The following is a 12,622-nucleotide window of genomic DNA, read 5'->3' as shown; positions in this document are numbered from 1 at the left end:
ATAGGTCTGGAATGCTTTGCAACATCAAAGTGTAACAGAGGATAGGACTGGGCATGGAGTTTCCAAAGATGGATCGTTTAGCTACTATGCGCCATGCAGAAGCGGCAGACGGAAAGGCAGGCCTGTCCAACTGGCATTTCCACCTCTTTTGCAGCCAGCTAGGGTTGTGTCAGGGTTAGACCTGAGCCCATAGAGAGTCCCAAAGCAGCTCTGATTCTGAGGAAGAGATACAATCCATGGGAGAGGAACGCGCTCATTTTTCAGAGGCGCAGCTGGAGGGAGAGCCCCCCCCCCGCTCACATTCCTGAGAGCGATAGTGACCCTGGCATGGAGAGGGAGGGACAACTTGAGCTTCTGGACGCGAGGCGCAGGCACAGAGATAAGCGAGAGGTTGCGGGCACCGAGAGGAGGCGCTCTGCCCACTTGGCGAGATGACAACAGCTGCAACCCAATGCCCCACGGGGAAGTGGGGGGGACTCTCCCCTCCTACTCCTTAAGTTCAGAGAGTTGCCGCGCTTTTCTCAAAAAGCGGGGACCAACTGACTTCCTAATGCTTAGAATCCCTGGTAGGCTGCTCCTTTGAGTTTTCCACTTAGTAGCAGGCAATTAGCATCTGTAAGAGTCATTAGGTTGAAAGGAAATAAAGTCTTGGAAAAGAGCCCTGTTGTCTGCGTGTTGATTCTGGTTACTTGAGGATTTCAGAAGGCAGCAAGGGCACTCTTGACAGGTTGCTTGCAAAGACTATTATTCTCTAGTGGTTCCTAGCCGACAGATGCTTTTGGCTCTACATTACCAAGCAATGACTCCCTAAAGTACACCAAAACCTGCTTTGGAACTACACCACCTATGAACACTGTGGCCTCCCGATGCTAAGGACGTTCGCCACTACGAGGAGAAACGGGACACAGGTGCAGGAATGTGATGATAAGGACACAGGGGACCCCTTCCCACACCCCAGAATGGTGCTCATGGAGTTCCTACTGGAAGGGCGACAACACTGCACTCCATCCTTTTCTGAAAAGCAAAATGCATCACCTCCCCATCTGTAAAGTTAATTCTCCGGGTCTGAGGCAGCCCTAGAGTGGGGATCATGGCCAGTGGTGTATTTCTTTTGCCCCCCTCTTGCTCTTTACCACCCAAAAGACATGGACGGTGAAAGACGAGCCCTGTTGGACGGATATGTCATCAGGAAGGTATTCTGCACAGACAGACGTGGGTTGCAGCCATACCTACGTGTGCGTTGCCAATGCCCCCAGACAGAAGCATGCAGGGGTCGACGACACAGACCCCCATCCCGTGGAAGCTCTGGGGAACAGGATGCAGAAGGACGGTGTCCTAGCATACAACATGCTGAGGACGGAGTCAAGCTGGTCATCGCAGGGCCAGGAGTTGATGACCAGCACGGTGGTCCAGCTCAGCCTTCTCTTGTTGGCTTGAAGGGGGAGCAAGAGCTAGTAAGACGGACAGGCCACCTTGAAAGGTAGTCCTTCATTCCCCTTTCCCAAGCCTCGCCCATACGACCATACACACCAACACACACACCCTCGCCCCCATGCACACTTTCCCTCTGGATCCTGGGAACCTCCCCCACTCCCTGCCAGCCGATCGCAAACGTCCATCCTCAGATGCATTGTCGAAAGACAGGGTTGATCATATAAATTACTGTCTCTATGTATACTATGTATAGGCAGCAAGTCAGTCTGTGGAGGGGCAACTCCCAGCTCATTTCCCTCGGTCCTCTGTGTAGTGCTGGAAACGGGTGAAGCTCATGAAGACTTGCTCCAACGAGATTTGGCTGACGGAATAATCCTCCACGCAGTACTTCTCTTTGGCTTTTTCTAGCGCCCCAAACACCTGCAGGACAGAAAAGCCCGGGGCAGGAAAAGCCAGTGAAGGAGAAGCTCCGTCCTTCAAACAGCGTGTCTCAAGTGCTGTGGAGGCTGGCGGCTGTGATGTCAGAGGGGCGGGGAATCTGCTCCATGTTTCAGTCAGAACTCTAAAGGAGCTTCTGCACTTTGGCTAGCTCCTTTAGAGTTCTGACTGCAACCCGGAGCAGATTCCCCGCCCCACTGACATTGGAGCTGCCAGCCTCCGCTGCTCAAGCGTTTCTAAAACTTCTCGGGGACCACTCCCAGGCCCCTGAGAAGCTTGGACCCCCCATCTCTGCTGTGCTTCCACAGGCAGGCAAAGACTTTTTATTCAGTCACACCTCTGGCATGGCCCTCCCAACCTTTCTGGGTCAGTGGGCACATTTGGGCTTTTGTGGCAATGTGGGTCCTCTTTTGTGGGTCCTCTCACAAAATGACTGCCATGGGGAGGGGCTTTCCCATTCACTGGCGGGCATGGCCAGTCACAAAAAGCTCATTTCCCGGAAGACAAAAAGAAACGCCACTTGCCCAAGAACCCAAGGACAAGGCAGAAGCGAGGTCCGAGCTGCAAAACGCAAAACCATGCTTTTGAACCCAAATAAAGATGGTGCGAAAGGGCTTCAACTTCGCCTTGCAGCACGCGGGTTAAAAAAGAGAGGGGTCTGTGGGCACACCGGAAGCTAGCCTGGAAGCACAGGGAAGCTGGTCTGTGGCTGATGGGATTTTGACTGGTTGGATGCTGCTTGTCTCTTTCACTGCTGTGTTTTGAATTCTGCTTTTCATTTATGGGCTTTCACGTCATGCTTGAATTAAGATTTGGTTTCGAATATGTATTTTATTGCTAGCTGCCTTGAGTGCCATCGTTGGGAGGAAAGGTGGGACAGAAATAAAGAAGGTAAAATGCGATAAAGCAACCAAGGGCACAATCCCATGCGTCAGAGAAGAGTCCTGCACCTCCTGGCATGCTGGCCGGGGTGTGCTGGGACGGGAGGGGCCTTTCCAGGTCTAAACATGCATAGGGCTGCACCTAAAGCAAGTAATAAACACACAAACTGCTCCCTCGCTCCTCCGGGGCCTTCCCTCCTCCCCACAAGCCAGCTCATATCCTTACCACTACCCACGGAGACAGACACAGTGCTTCCCTGAGCATCAGCAGCAAACGAGAGCTGAGGGTGGCTTGGCGGCCGGCCACTCCTCCAGCCCGCTCCGCTGGCAGGTCCTCCCCGGCTCTTACCTGTGCCCAGCTGAGGTTCTTATTGGTGAGGTGATAATGGACCATGCTCTGGTGTTCATGCTTCAGGATGCTCCCTGGAAGAGGAGAGGAAAAGAATTTGCCACCCTGGTTGACCGTGAGGGGAAGAACCACAGGCCGCAGCGAAGAACCGGCAGGGATGGATGAATCTGTCTTGTTGACTTTCTATACACGCTCACATTTTTTCAAGCAGAAGTTTGTTCCATTCCGTTTCTGCATCAGCTTGCAATTTGTTTAGTTCAAAGTCTGTACGGAAATTCATGTGCATTTTCGTGGGCACAGAAATTCATATGCCTCTGTATACCAGTTGATGACGAAGATGGGCCAGGGGAGGGGGAAGGTGCTGTTGCACTCATGTCCTACTTGTGGGCTTCCCACAGGCAGCTGGTTGGCCACTGTGGGAACAGAATGCTGGACAAGATACACCCAGGGTCTGATCCAGTATCAGGGCTCTTCTGCGGTTCTTACATATACATTTTTGTACACAACTTACCTAGTACACAATTTTTTTTGCAAGCATTTTCCCATAATGCATGCATTTTTGTTTGCAATTTCCCCTAATGTATGAGTTATTGATCAGAGAACTGCATCGCAAAATTCGGAGAATTATGAAAACTGAAGGACAGTCTTGCTTCAGTGTGTGTATTAGCTTAGGAAGTGCAAATTAAGCCAGCTCATACTGAAGCACGAATTTAACAAATTTTGCCCCCAATGCCCACTTTGAAAATTTGCTGCCTCTTTTAAGACAATACCTGCTATGACATTACGTGCTTCTTGCTTCGGAACCATATTTTTTTAACTCCTATGCAAATGTATACACATTCAATCCATTAATTAACCCATTATTTGACTAAAACTCATTTGATTAAATCAAGCTAGGATGTCTTTAGTTGGTGACAGCCCTATAATGATTTGGATCATCAATAGTTTGTCTGTGCACATGGGGCTCCAAGAACAGACATGAATCAAAAAGAACCCCCCACCCAGATGCAAAAAAGTCTCTTTCCTTGTGGGTTTGCTTGGAGGTAGAATGGTTCTGGGTGTGAGGTTCCCGGGTTGAGGATGCCTAGACCATGGCCAGGAGAAAACTGGCACCTCTGGGCACTTGGAAAGGGACTGCAGGCAGGAGGTCCCAGGTTCAATACGCGTCTCCAGCATTTTAAAACAACAACAATCAAATAGCAGTTGTTGGGAAGGATGTGTGCCTCAGACCTTGGACAGCCAGGGTGGACAATCCTGGGTTAAATGGGCAAGTCGTTTGATATGGTGTAATGCAGAGATGCTTAACATCTTTTAGCTCAATGAATTCCATTTTGGGGAAGCTCTCGGTGCATTCCAGTGGTGGGCGGGACTGAAGGCAAAAGGGGCGGAGCAAAAGGGAAACTGATAGGGCCAAAAGACCACAAATATCAGCACCGAGAGCCAGTGTGGCACGGTGGTTACAGTGTTGGACTGGGACTCAGGAGATCTGGGTTCTAGTCCCCACTCAGCCACGTAGCTCACTGGGTGACTTTGGGCCAGTCACTGGCTCTCAGCCTAACCTACCTCACAGGGTTGTTGTTGTGAGAATAAAATGGAGAGGAGGAGGATAATGTAAGCCGCCTTGGGTTCCTTGCAAGAAGAAAAAAGGTGGGATATAAATGTAACAGTAGTAATAATAATAATAATAATAGTAATGATGATTATGATGATGATAATAACGTGTTAGCTTAAAGCGCTTTCTGCCAGTCACTAAGCTTCAGGAGAGGCATTTCAACCTTTTAGAACGGGAAAAAGCTACACAAAAGCTGGGAAACCACCAAATGATTGGTGGTTGGGGAAAGGGGGCGTGGCCACAAGAAGGGTGTGTGGCCATCTGCGGAACCCCGGAGGGCCGCATTTGGACCCTAGGCAGGCCAGATTTGCCTTCTGGGCCTGAGGTTCAGCACCCCTGGTATAAAGGCAGCTTCCTATGTTAAAGAGGAAGAAAAGGTTCCTGGGCCGGACACCTGGGCTCTGTGAGCCCCCCACCCCAGCACAACGTACCTGGGAAAGTTTTCTCCACAAACGTCTTGAAGGCCTGCAGGTTGTCCTCCTCGTCACTGTGGGTTTTTGCCAGCAGGGTGTACCCGCTCCCAAATTTGCTCTTCAGGTGCTGAGGGCTGCCCAAGCATTTGAACTGCCCGTTCACCATGATGGCGAGCCTGGTGCATAAGGCCTCACACTCCTCCATGCTGTCGAAAAATGATAAGAAAGTAAAACAAAAACAACCCATCCACTCCAAAACCCCATGGAAGCAGCAAAGCATCCTAGTGACAGCAGGAACACAAACAGCTGGATTTGGCGCAACCCACTAATAATAACCAACGATGAAGTACTTCAGGAAGACTCAGTGTGGACTAGAATGTTGACCCTCTCATGCAGCCCAGAAAGAACGAGCTGCATCCTAATTCCCAACCCTAGTGTATGAACCAGCAATAGCTGTCCAGCTTCTACAGAAGTGAGGATGGACTATAAAGTCATGTCTATGCTACAAATTTAAACCAGTTTCTGCTCCAAGTAATTGCCACAGCTGTCAAAGAACCCATGCTATTAGATTTGAATGAACTGCTTCAAAACAGGCAGGACTGGAACTCAAGGTTCTTCGCTTTGAAAGGCATGATGTCATTTGCACAGCACAGCTTCCAAAGCAAGTGTATGGAATAGCCCATTCCTGGATGACCTCCACCACTGAAGGGGAATTCTGTATTGTATACACAGAAAAGTGTATGATTTTGCCAGGGAGCCTGAGTTTTAACATTGGAATACATTTTACCAGTTATGCATATAAGCATGTTTGTGCACTGATTTCCATGCATGTTTGTAAATTCTGGTGCGCGTGTGTACTTTTAACATTTTTGCAAGGGAACTAAGTAGCAAAGTGGAAAGAATGGAGAGAATTTGTGAGCCATCAGAAAGTACGAGAAGTGTAAAGATTTGACTTCTGGAGAGAATTATGGAAGGTAAATGGACTCCACCCACTGGCCCCTTCAGCCAGGCGACCCCTGACCTCTGAGTCTCTAGGTATCCTGCTCTTGGGGGAATTACTAGCTTTTTAGAAGATGTTCTGCCAAACTCGAATAAGGCAGGAGGGCTCCACTTCCCCATTTATACTACACTTTTCATTTACAGTCCTTCACCATCTTTTATTTGCGTTTGGCCTCACAACAACCCTGTAAGGTAGATCACTACCATTCCCAATTTCCATATGGGGGAACAGAGGTCTGGGAGAAGCCACACCACGAGGGAAAAACCCCTCCTCCCTCTTCCCACCCTAGCAGGGGGCAGGAAAACAGTCCCGACCTGTGAGAAGTAATAATGATGGACTTCCCGCATTCCCGCGTCCTAGCGACTGCATCCCACAACAGGCGCCTGGCCACGGGATCCATGCCGGTGGAGGGCTCGTCCAGGAAGATGACAGGGGGCCCACCGATCAGGGCTATTCCAGCACTCAGTTTCCGCTTGTTGCCGCCGCTGTGGAGGGAGAAGTAGGCATGACAAAGGCAATTATAGTGCAAAATACGATGGATGTTGCAATTCCTGTGTGAAGATTTGATGCCTACAGAGGCAAAGGGGAAAAAGGCCAAGATTAGAGGCCTGGAGGTTTTAATGGGAAGGGGTACCCCTCAGAGTAGTTTAATTCCCCTGGTTAAGTTTTATTTTCATTTCCCCAGTTAAGTTTCATTTCTTCAGGTTTGAAGCAGTACTTTTGGTTTTGGGGAAGGAGGGTATAAAAAGAGAGAGTCAGAAAGACCAGAGCAGTAAGAGCAGAGTCAGGGACACCAGAGCCTAAAGAGGGAACAGGAAGAAGCAGCCTGGAGATCTAAGTAATCTAAGTACGGCTACGTACTTAGCTAAGTACGGCTAAGTACTAATCTAAGTACGGCTACGATAAAAGAACTTGCATTTTGCAACTTTTATTTTCTCTTAATGACTTTTGTATCACTCAGTTCTATTGTGTAAATACCTTTAGTTGTGATTTGCTTGCTTTAATTTACCAGTAAACCATTGTGGTTAAACCTGATGTCTAGAGTGTCAGTCACCCCACACCTACAGCCTAAACCCCATGTTACTGGAAAGGAGAAGGTAAAAGAAGGAAGGTGGAACTCTTAAGGAGGCAAGAGATCCTTAAAGAGTTGCTCAGGAGGTCCAGGTCATAAGGGGAACCTTGACATCCTGTATGACAGGGGTGGGCAGACTTCAGACTTATACTACCTGCTTTGTTTTTTGGCAAAACCCCAAGGTCCACCAATTGGACCCAAATGAAAAAAACTGTTGCTTAGGGGGCAGGGATACACTTCAAAGTAAAGAACAGGGTACCCTGTGAGTACATGCTCAACCCAGGAATTTGTTTTCAGTACCAGAACTAAGCTCACGGTTCCTTCAGACACAAACCCAGTCCTGGTTTCCTCCCACGCATCCTTCATTTCAGTGGCCTAAACAAGGGGTGTAGGAACCTTTTTCATTTGTTGCTACCGTTAAACAACCAGGAGTCAGAAATCCTAGTGGATCTATGGCAAATAAGCCAGATATCAACCTTTTAGAATGGGGAAAAAACCAGCCCAAGAGCTGGGAAACCACTGAACAATCGGTGGTCAGAGAAAGGGGAAGCAGGGCTGGGGGAAGGGGGTGGGGTCAGGGAAAGGGGCATGACCAGGAGAAAGGGGCCGGGCCGGGGAGGACAGAGAAGAGCCTTCTGGGAACCCCAGAGGTCCGGATTTGAACCCTGGGATGAGGTTCCCCACCCTGCTGTACAGGTTGCAGTTTGGAGAAAAAGAAAATTTCCAAAAAAGCTGCACTACACCCATGCAATCATGGAGTGATGAACCTCTGGATTGGGGCCCACGGCTCGGGCTTGCCTGAGAATCCACCCACCCGAGCGGCTGAAGAGGCCTGCCGCGTTTCCCCTCACCTGTACGTCCTGATAAGCTTGTCCGCGTGCGGCTCCAAGAGCAACCCTCGGAGCATGTTCTCCACGCAGCTGCCGATGTAACGCTCAGGGATGCCCCGCAGCCGGGCGTACATACTCAAGGTCTCCCTCCCAGTCATGTGATCCAAAAGGGCATCAAACTGAGGGCAGTAGCCAATCCGCTGCTGGACCTGAACGCAAAGGACGGATTGAGGAGACAAAGTTAACAAAGCTATTGGCCAGCCTACCTACTAGAGCCTTAAGCATCCCACCAGACTCCAAGGGCAGTATCCAACAGTGTCATTCTGCAAACTCAAATAGCGCTTGTAGGGCTCTGCTGAATCATTCCATTGCACAAGAAGTTGCCCGTTAATTGACACAGCCGTTTGCCCAAGCAGCTGCACAACAGGCTGCTCAAGGGTTATGCACAACGGGTTGCACAAAATTGCACAACGGGTTGCACAAGACTGCACAACCGGTTGCACAAGATTGCACAACCGGTTGCACAAGCATAATGCACAACCGCCTGGGCAACGACGCTTGTGCAAACGACTGTTCTCTTGTGCATGGTTCAGAACCTAGTTTCTGGTAGCACAACATAATTTGTGCTAACAGAATGACACAGTTGGATACTGCCCTAAAGGAGCTACTGGATTCCTCCTGAGGAAGCCCATCAGTGTTGCCCTGGTTGGTTTTTGCTGGGGTGAGCTTCTGGGAGAGAAGCCCTGATCACCAGGCAGGGAGGCCACTGGGCCCAGCAGCTAGCAGCTAAAGCAAGGCTGGTGTCAGCTACAGACAGCCACCAGCAGCTACAGCAAGGCTGGTAGGCATGGTCAGGCACCTGCCAAGGGCCCACACCCCAGCAGGGGCCCACTGGCAAGAGCTCCCTGGAGTTGCTGCTCCTCTTCACCATTGCAACCTGCTCGTTCGCCTGCCTCTCGCTCTGGCCCAGACAATGGTGGAGGTGAGAAGGAGGAGCAGGAGATGTCACTGCCGACTTCCTCCCTGGCTCTCTGCCTGTCAAGCCAGCAAGGGGTAGCATCGATGAAAAAGAGGATGAGGAGCAAGAGCGGCTGGTGCCAATAGCAGCAGGGTTCTCCACTGAGCTACAGGGCCAGTTCCAGGTTTAGGTGGCCCTGGGCAAACCATTGGTAGCCCCTGCTGGGCTTACTTGGCGGTGGTGGGTAGCAATAGTGTTCTAAGCAGTGTCAGGTAGCTGGGTCTAACTGCCATTTTAATTTCCCACAAGGTATTTGTTGAGCATCTTCTGGATCCCTACTGCTGATTCAAGAACCCTTCAGGCTGCCAAGACAGGTTCTGAAAGTATATTTGCAATGCCTGTGAAACCTCGAAAGCCAGATGGGGGTGGGAGGAGAGAGCAGGATTTGCAGGGTGGGGCTTTGGTGTTCTCTGCCCTCCTACGACGGACTGAGCTGTGCAAAGGAAATATGCCTCATCTGTACGACACAGACTGGTTGCCGAACTGAAAATAAGTATCAGTCCGCTTTTAACTGAGTATAACGGTCTATCTTTTATAATCTGGAGTTTTTACCATTGCCAATACTTTAATTGTTTGTATTGAAATGAAAGTGTTATGCGGTTTTAGTTAATTGTACTAGCTTTCTGTAATTTTATGCCAGGGTGGGCACCTACTGGAGGTCTAGGAGCAATTTGCACCTTCCAGACACCGCCCTCACAGGCTACCCCCCACAGTAGTAGTAGTAATAGGAGGTGTCTGTAGCGGCTACAGAGCCCCAAAGGGGTCAAAATTAGCCTGTTTGCAAGCTGATTGTCATTCTTTTGGCATTTCATAGCTGCTACAGATGCCATTTTTTCTCCCCAATCCCCCCCCATTTTTTTAAACCAAATTCAGGAGGCAGTGGGGGCCGCTCAGGCCCGCATATTACCCACTGGTCTTAGCTGTCCACCTTGCAAACTGCCATGAGGAAGCTTTGCCTTGAAAGGCAGTATAAAAATACTTCAAGGGCGCAAACCTCCGCATTGTTGAGACAGAAAAAAGTCCGACAACTCCAAGCGTGCCCCAGGCAGCATGGCTGGCTGGGGCATGCTGGGAATTGTCGGATTTTTTTCTGTCTAAACAATGCAGAGGACTGAGCCCTAAATAAGTAAAACGTCGTTCCTAATGCACAGCTCCAGCCCCTAGTTACCTTTTTGATGTCGGCCAGAATGCTGTGCCCGTCCACATAGGCATCCCCCGCCGTGATGCTCTCGTCCCCTGTCAACATCTTGAAGGTGGTGGTCTTGCCTGCCCCATTGAAGCCGAGGAGGCCGAAGCACTCGCCCTTGTTGACCGCCAGGGAGATTCTGTCCACTGCCAAGCACGAGTCCCTGCTGTCGTACACCTTGAAGAGCAAACCACCCGGGCGTGAGGTGGCTCACCAGGGCACCTCTGAAAGGAGCGGCCTCGTAACAACTTCCTGGGAATTGGATTTCCTCCAGGATTTGGGGGCAGGGGCTCAGGTAAGGGACCCTCAATCTGCAAGAGGTGGGGTTCTCTCACCCTGGGCAGCATCCAATGGTGTCATTCCGCAAACTCAAATGACCTGAGTGGAGCTCCGCTGACTCTTGCCCTTTGTGCACGCGGTTGTGCATTATTCTTGTGTATTACAAGAATAATGTAATACTTATTTTGCCATTTGTGCAAGCAGTCCAATTTTAGTTGGATTCTCCTCTTGTGCGTAGTTCAGAATCTAGTCTCCGCGACCACGATGTCATTTGTTTAGACTTCTGGCAGCCTTTCCCCTCTGCAAGGGTGGGGGACCTATTAAAATGGTCTGCCCCCGGAGATTAATGGATTCCGATGGATTCCAGAGGGCTCTGGGGGACTTTCCTGCTGGTATGGCTGGTGCTCCTGTCGAAGCCCAGGTCGCTCTGTGGAATGCAGAGATGACTCGGGCGGTTGACACGATCGCACCCAAGTGCCCTCTCCCTCTGAGCAGAGCCCGGCCAGCACCTTGGTATACACCTGAGCTGAGGGCAATGAAGCTAGAGGGGAGACGGCTAGAACGCAGGTGGAGGAAAACTTGTGCTGAGTCTGACCGAACACAGGTAAGAGCCCACTATCGAGCCTACTCTGTGGCGGCGAGGGTGGCAAAGAGGCAGTTCTTTTCCACCAGCATTGCATCTTCTCAGTGTCGTCCGGCGGAGCTTTTCCGAGTGGTTCGCGGCCTGTTACATTCTGGGCCAGGGAGAGAGACGGTGGAACCCTCGGTAGCACGCTGTGACGAGTTTGCGCGGCACTTTGAGGATAAAGTCGCTCAGATTCGTCATGAATTGGACACCACCATTAATGCAGTTCCATTGGTAGAGGCGTTCAGAGCACCGTCTGGTCCAGTTTTATTGGATGAGTTTCAGTTACTGAGGCCTGAGGATGAGGACAAGGTGCTTGGCCAAGTCCGATCGACCACTTGTGTGCTTGACCCTTGCCCTTCATGGCTTATTAAATCAAACAAGGAGGGGTTGTCCGGCTGGGTCCAGGAGGTTGTAAATTCCTCCTTGAGAGAGGGAGTGGTGCCTGCTGCTTTAAAAGAGGCAGTAATTAGACCACTCCTGAAAAAGCCTAACCTGGACCCAGAGGATGTTAACAATTATAGGCCAGTGGCCAACATCCCCTTCCTGGGCAAGGTGCTTGAGCGGGTGATTGTAGGACAGCTCCAGGCACTCTTGAATGAAACGGATTATCTAGATCCATTTCAATCGGGCTTCAGGCCTGGTTTTGGAGCGGAAACTGCCTTGGTCGCCCTGTGGGATGACCTCTGCCGGGAGAGGGACAGGGGGAGTGCGACCCTGTTGATTCTCCTGGACCTCTCAGCGGCTTTCGATACCATCGACCATGGTATCCTTCTGGATAGGTTGTCTGGGTTGGGAGTTGGAGGCACTGCACTACAGTGGTTCCGCTCCTACTTGGATGGCCGATTCCAGAAGGTGGTGCTGGGCGATTATTGCTCTGTGCCATGGCAATTGTGCCATGGGGTTCCACAGGGCTCTATTTTATCCCCCATGCTGTTTAACATCTACATGAAACCGCTGGGGGAGGTTATCCGGAGGTGTGGGCTGAGGTGCCATCAATATGCGGATGACACCCAGCTCTACCTCTCTTTCTCATCAAAACCAGGTGAGGCAGTGGCTGTTCTGAACCAGTGCCTGGGCACGGTAATGGACTGGATGAGGGCTAATAAACTGAAACTCAATCCAGACAAGACGGAGGTACTGTTAGTGGGTGGTTCGTCTGCCCGGCTAGGTGATATTCAACCTGTTCTGGAGGGGGTTGCACTCCCCCTAAAGGATCAGGTTCGTAGTTTGGGGGTGCTCTTGGATCCAGAACTGTCACTTGAGGCACAGGTGAACTCAGTGGCACGGAGCACTTTTTATCAGCTTAGGCTGGTATACCAACTACGCCCTTATCTGGACAGAGATAGCCTAGCTACAGTTATCCATGCTCTGATAACTTCTCGTCTGGATTACTGCAATGCGTTATAAGTGGGGCTGCCTTTGAAAACGGTCCGGAAACTTCAGCTGGTCCAAAACAGGGCAGCAAGATTGTTAACAGGGACT

The 12,622-nt window shown here is 50.5% G+C and overlaps 1 protein-coding gene across 1 annotated transcript in view; it reads right to left on the bottom strand.

The window, feature by feature from the left end:
• Positions 1-1,475: 1,475 nt before the first annotated feature.
• ABCA3 (ATP binding cassette subfamily A member 3) overlaps positions 1,476-12,622 on the bottom strand; it is a 113,490-nt gene continuing 102,343 nt past the window's right edge. Inside the window, exons 26-31 of the mRNA XM_084818746.1 lie at positions 10,216-10,410; positions 8,051-8,238; positions 6,442-6,612; positions 5,146-5,333; positions 3,103-3,176; positions 1,476-1,854 (exon numbers count right to left, since the gene is read on the bottom strand). Coding sequence (XP_084674872.1) covers positions 1,723-1,854; positions 3,103-3,176; positions 5,146-5,333; positions 6,442-6,612; positions 8,051-8,238; positions 10,216-10,410 — 948 coding nt within the window. The 3' untranslated portion in view covers positions 1,476-1,722. The remainder of the gene's footprint in view (positions 1,855-3,102; positions 3,177-5,145; positions 5,334-6,441; positions 6,613-8,050; positions 8,239-10,215; positions 10,411-12,622) is intronic.

Source organism: Heloderma suspectum, chromosome 12, assembly GCF_057233095.1.
Source record: "Heloderma suspectum isolate Gila_16-S chromosome 12, 16-S_ref, whole genome shotgun sequence".
NCBI lineage: Eukaryota > Metazoa > Chordata > Lepidosauria > Squamata > Helodermatidae > Heloderma > Heloderma suspectum.
The sequence above is the reverse complement of the archived record's forward strand: the minus strand, read 5'-3'. Positions and strand labels throughout refer to the sequence as shown.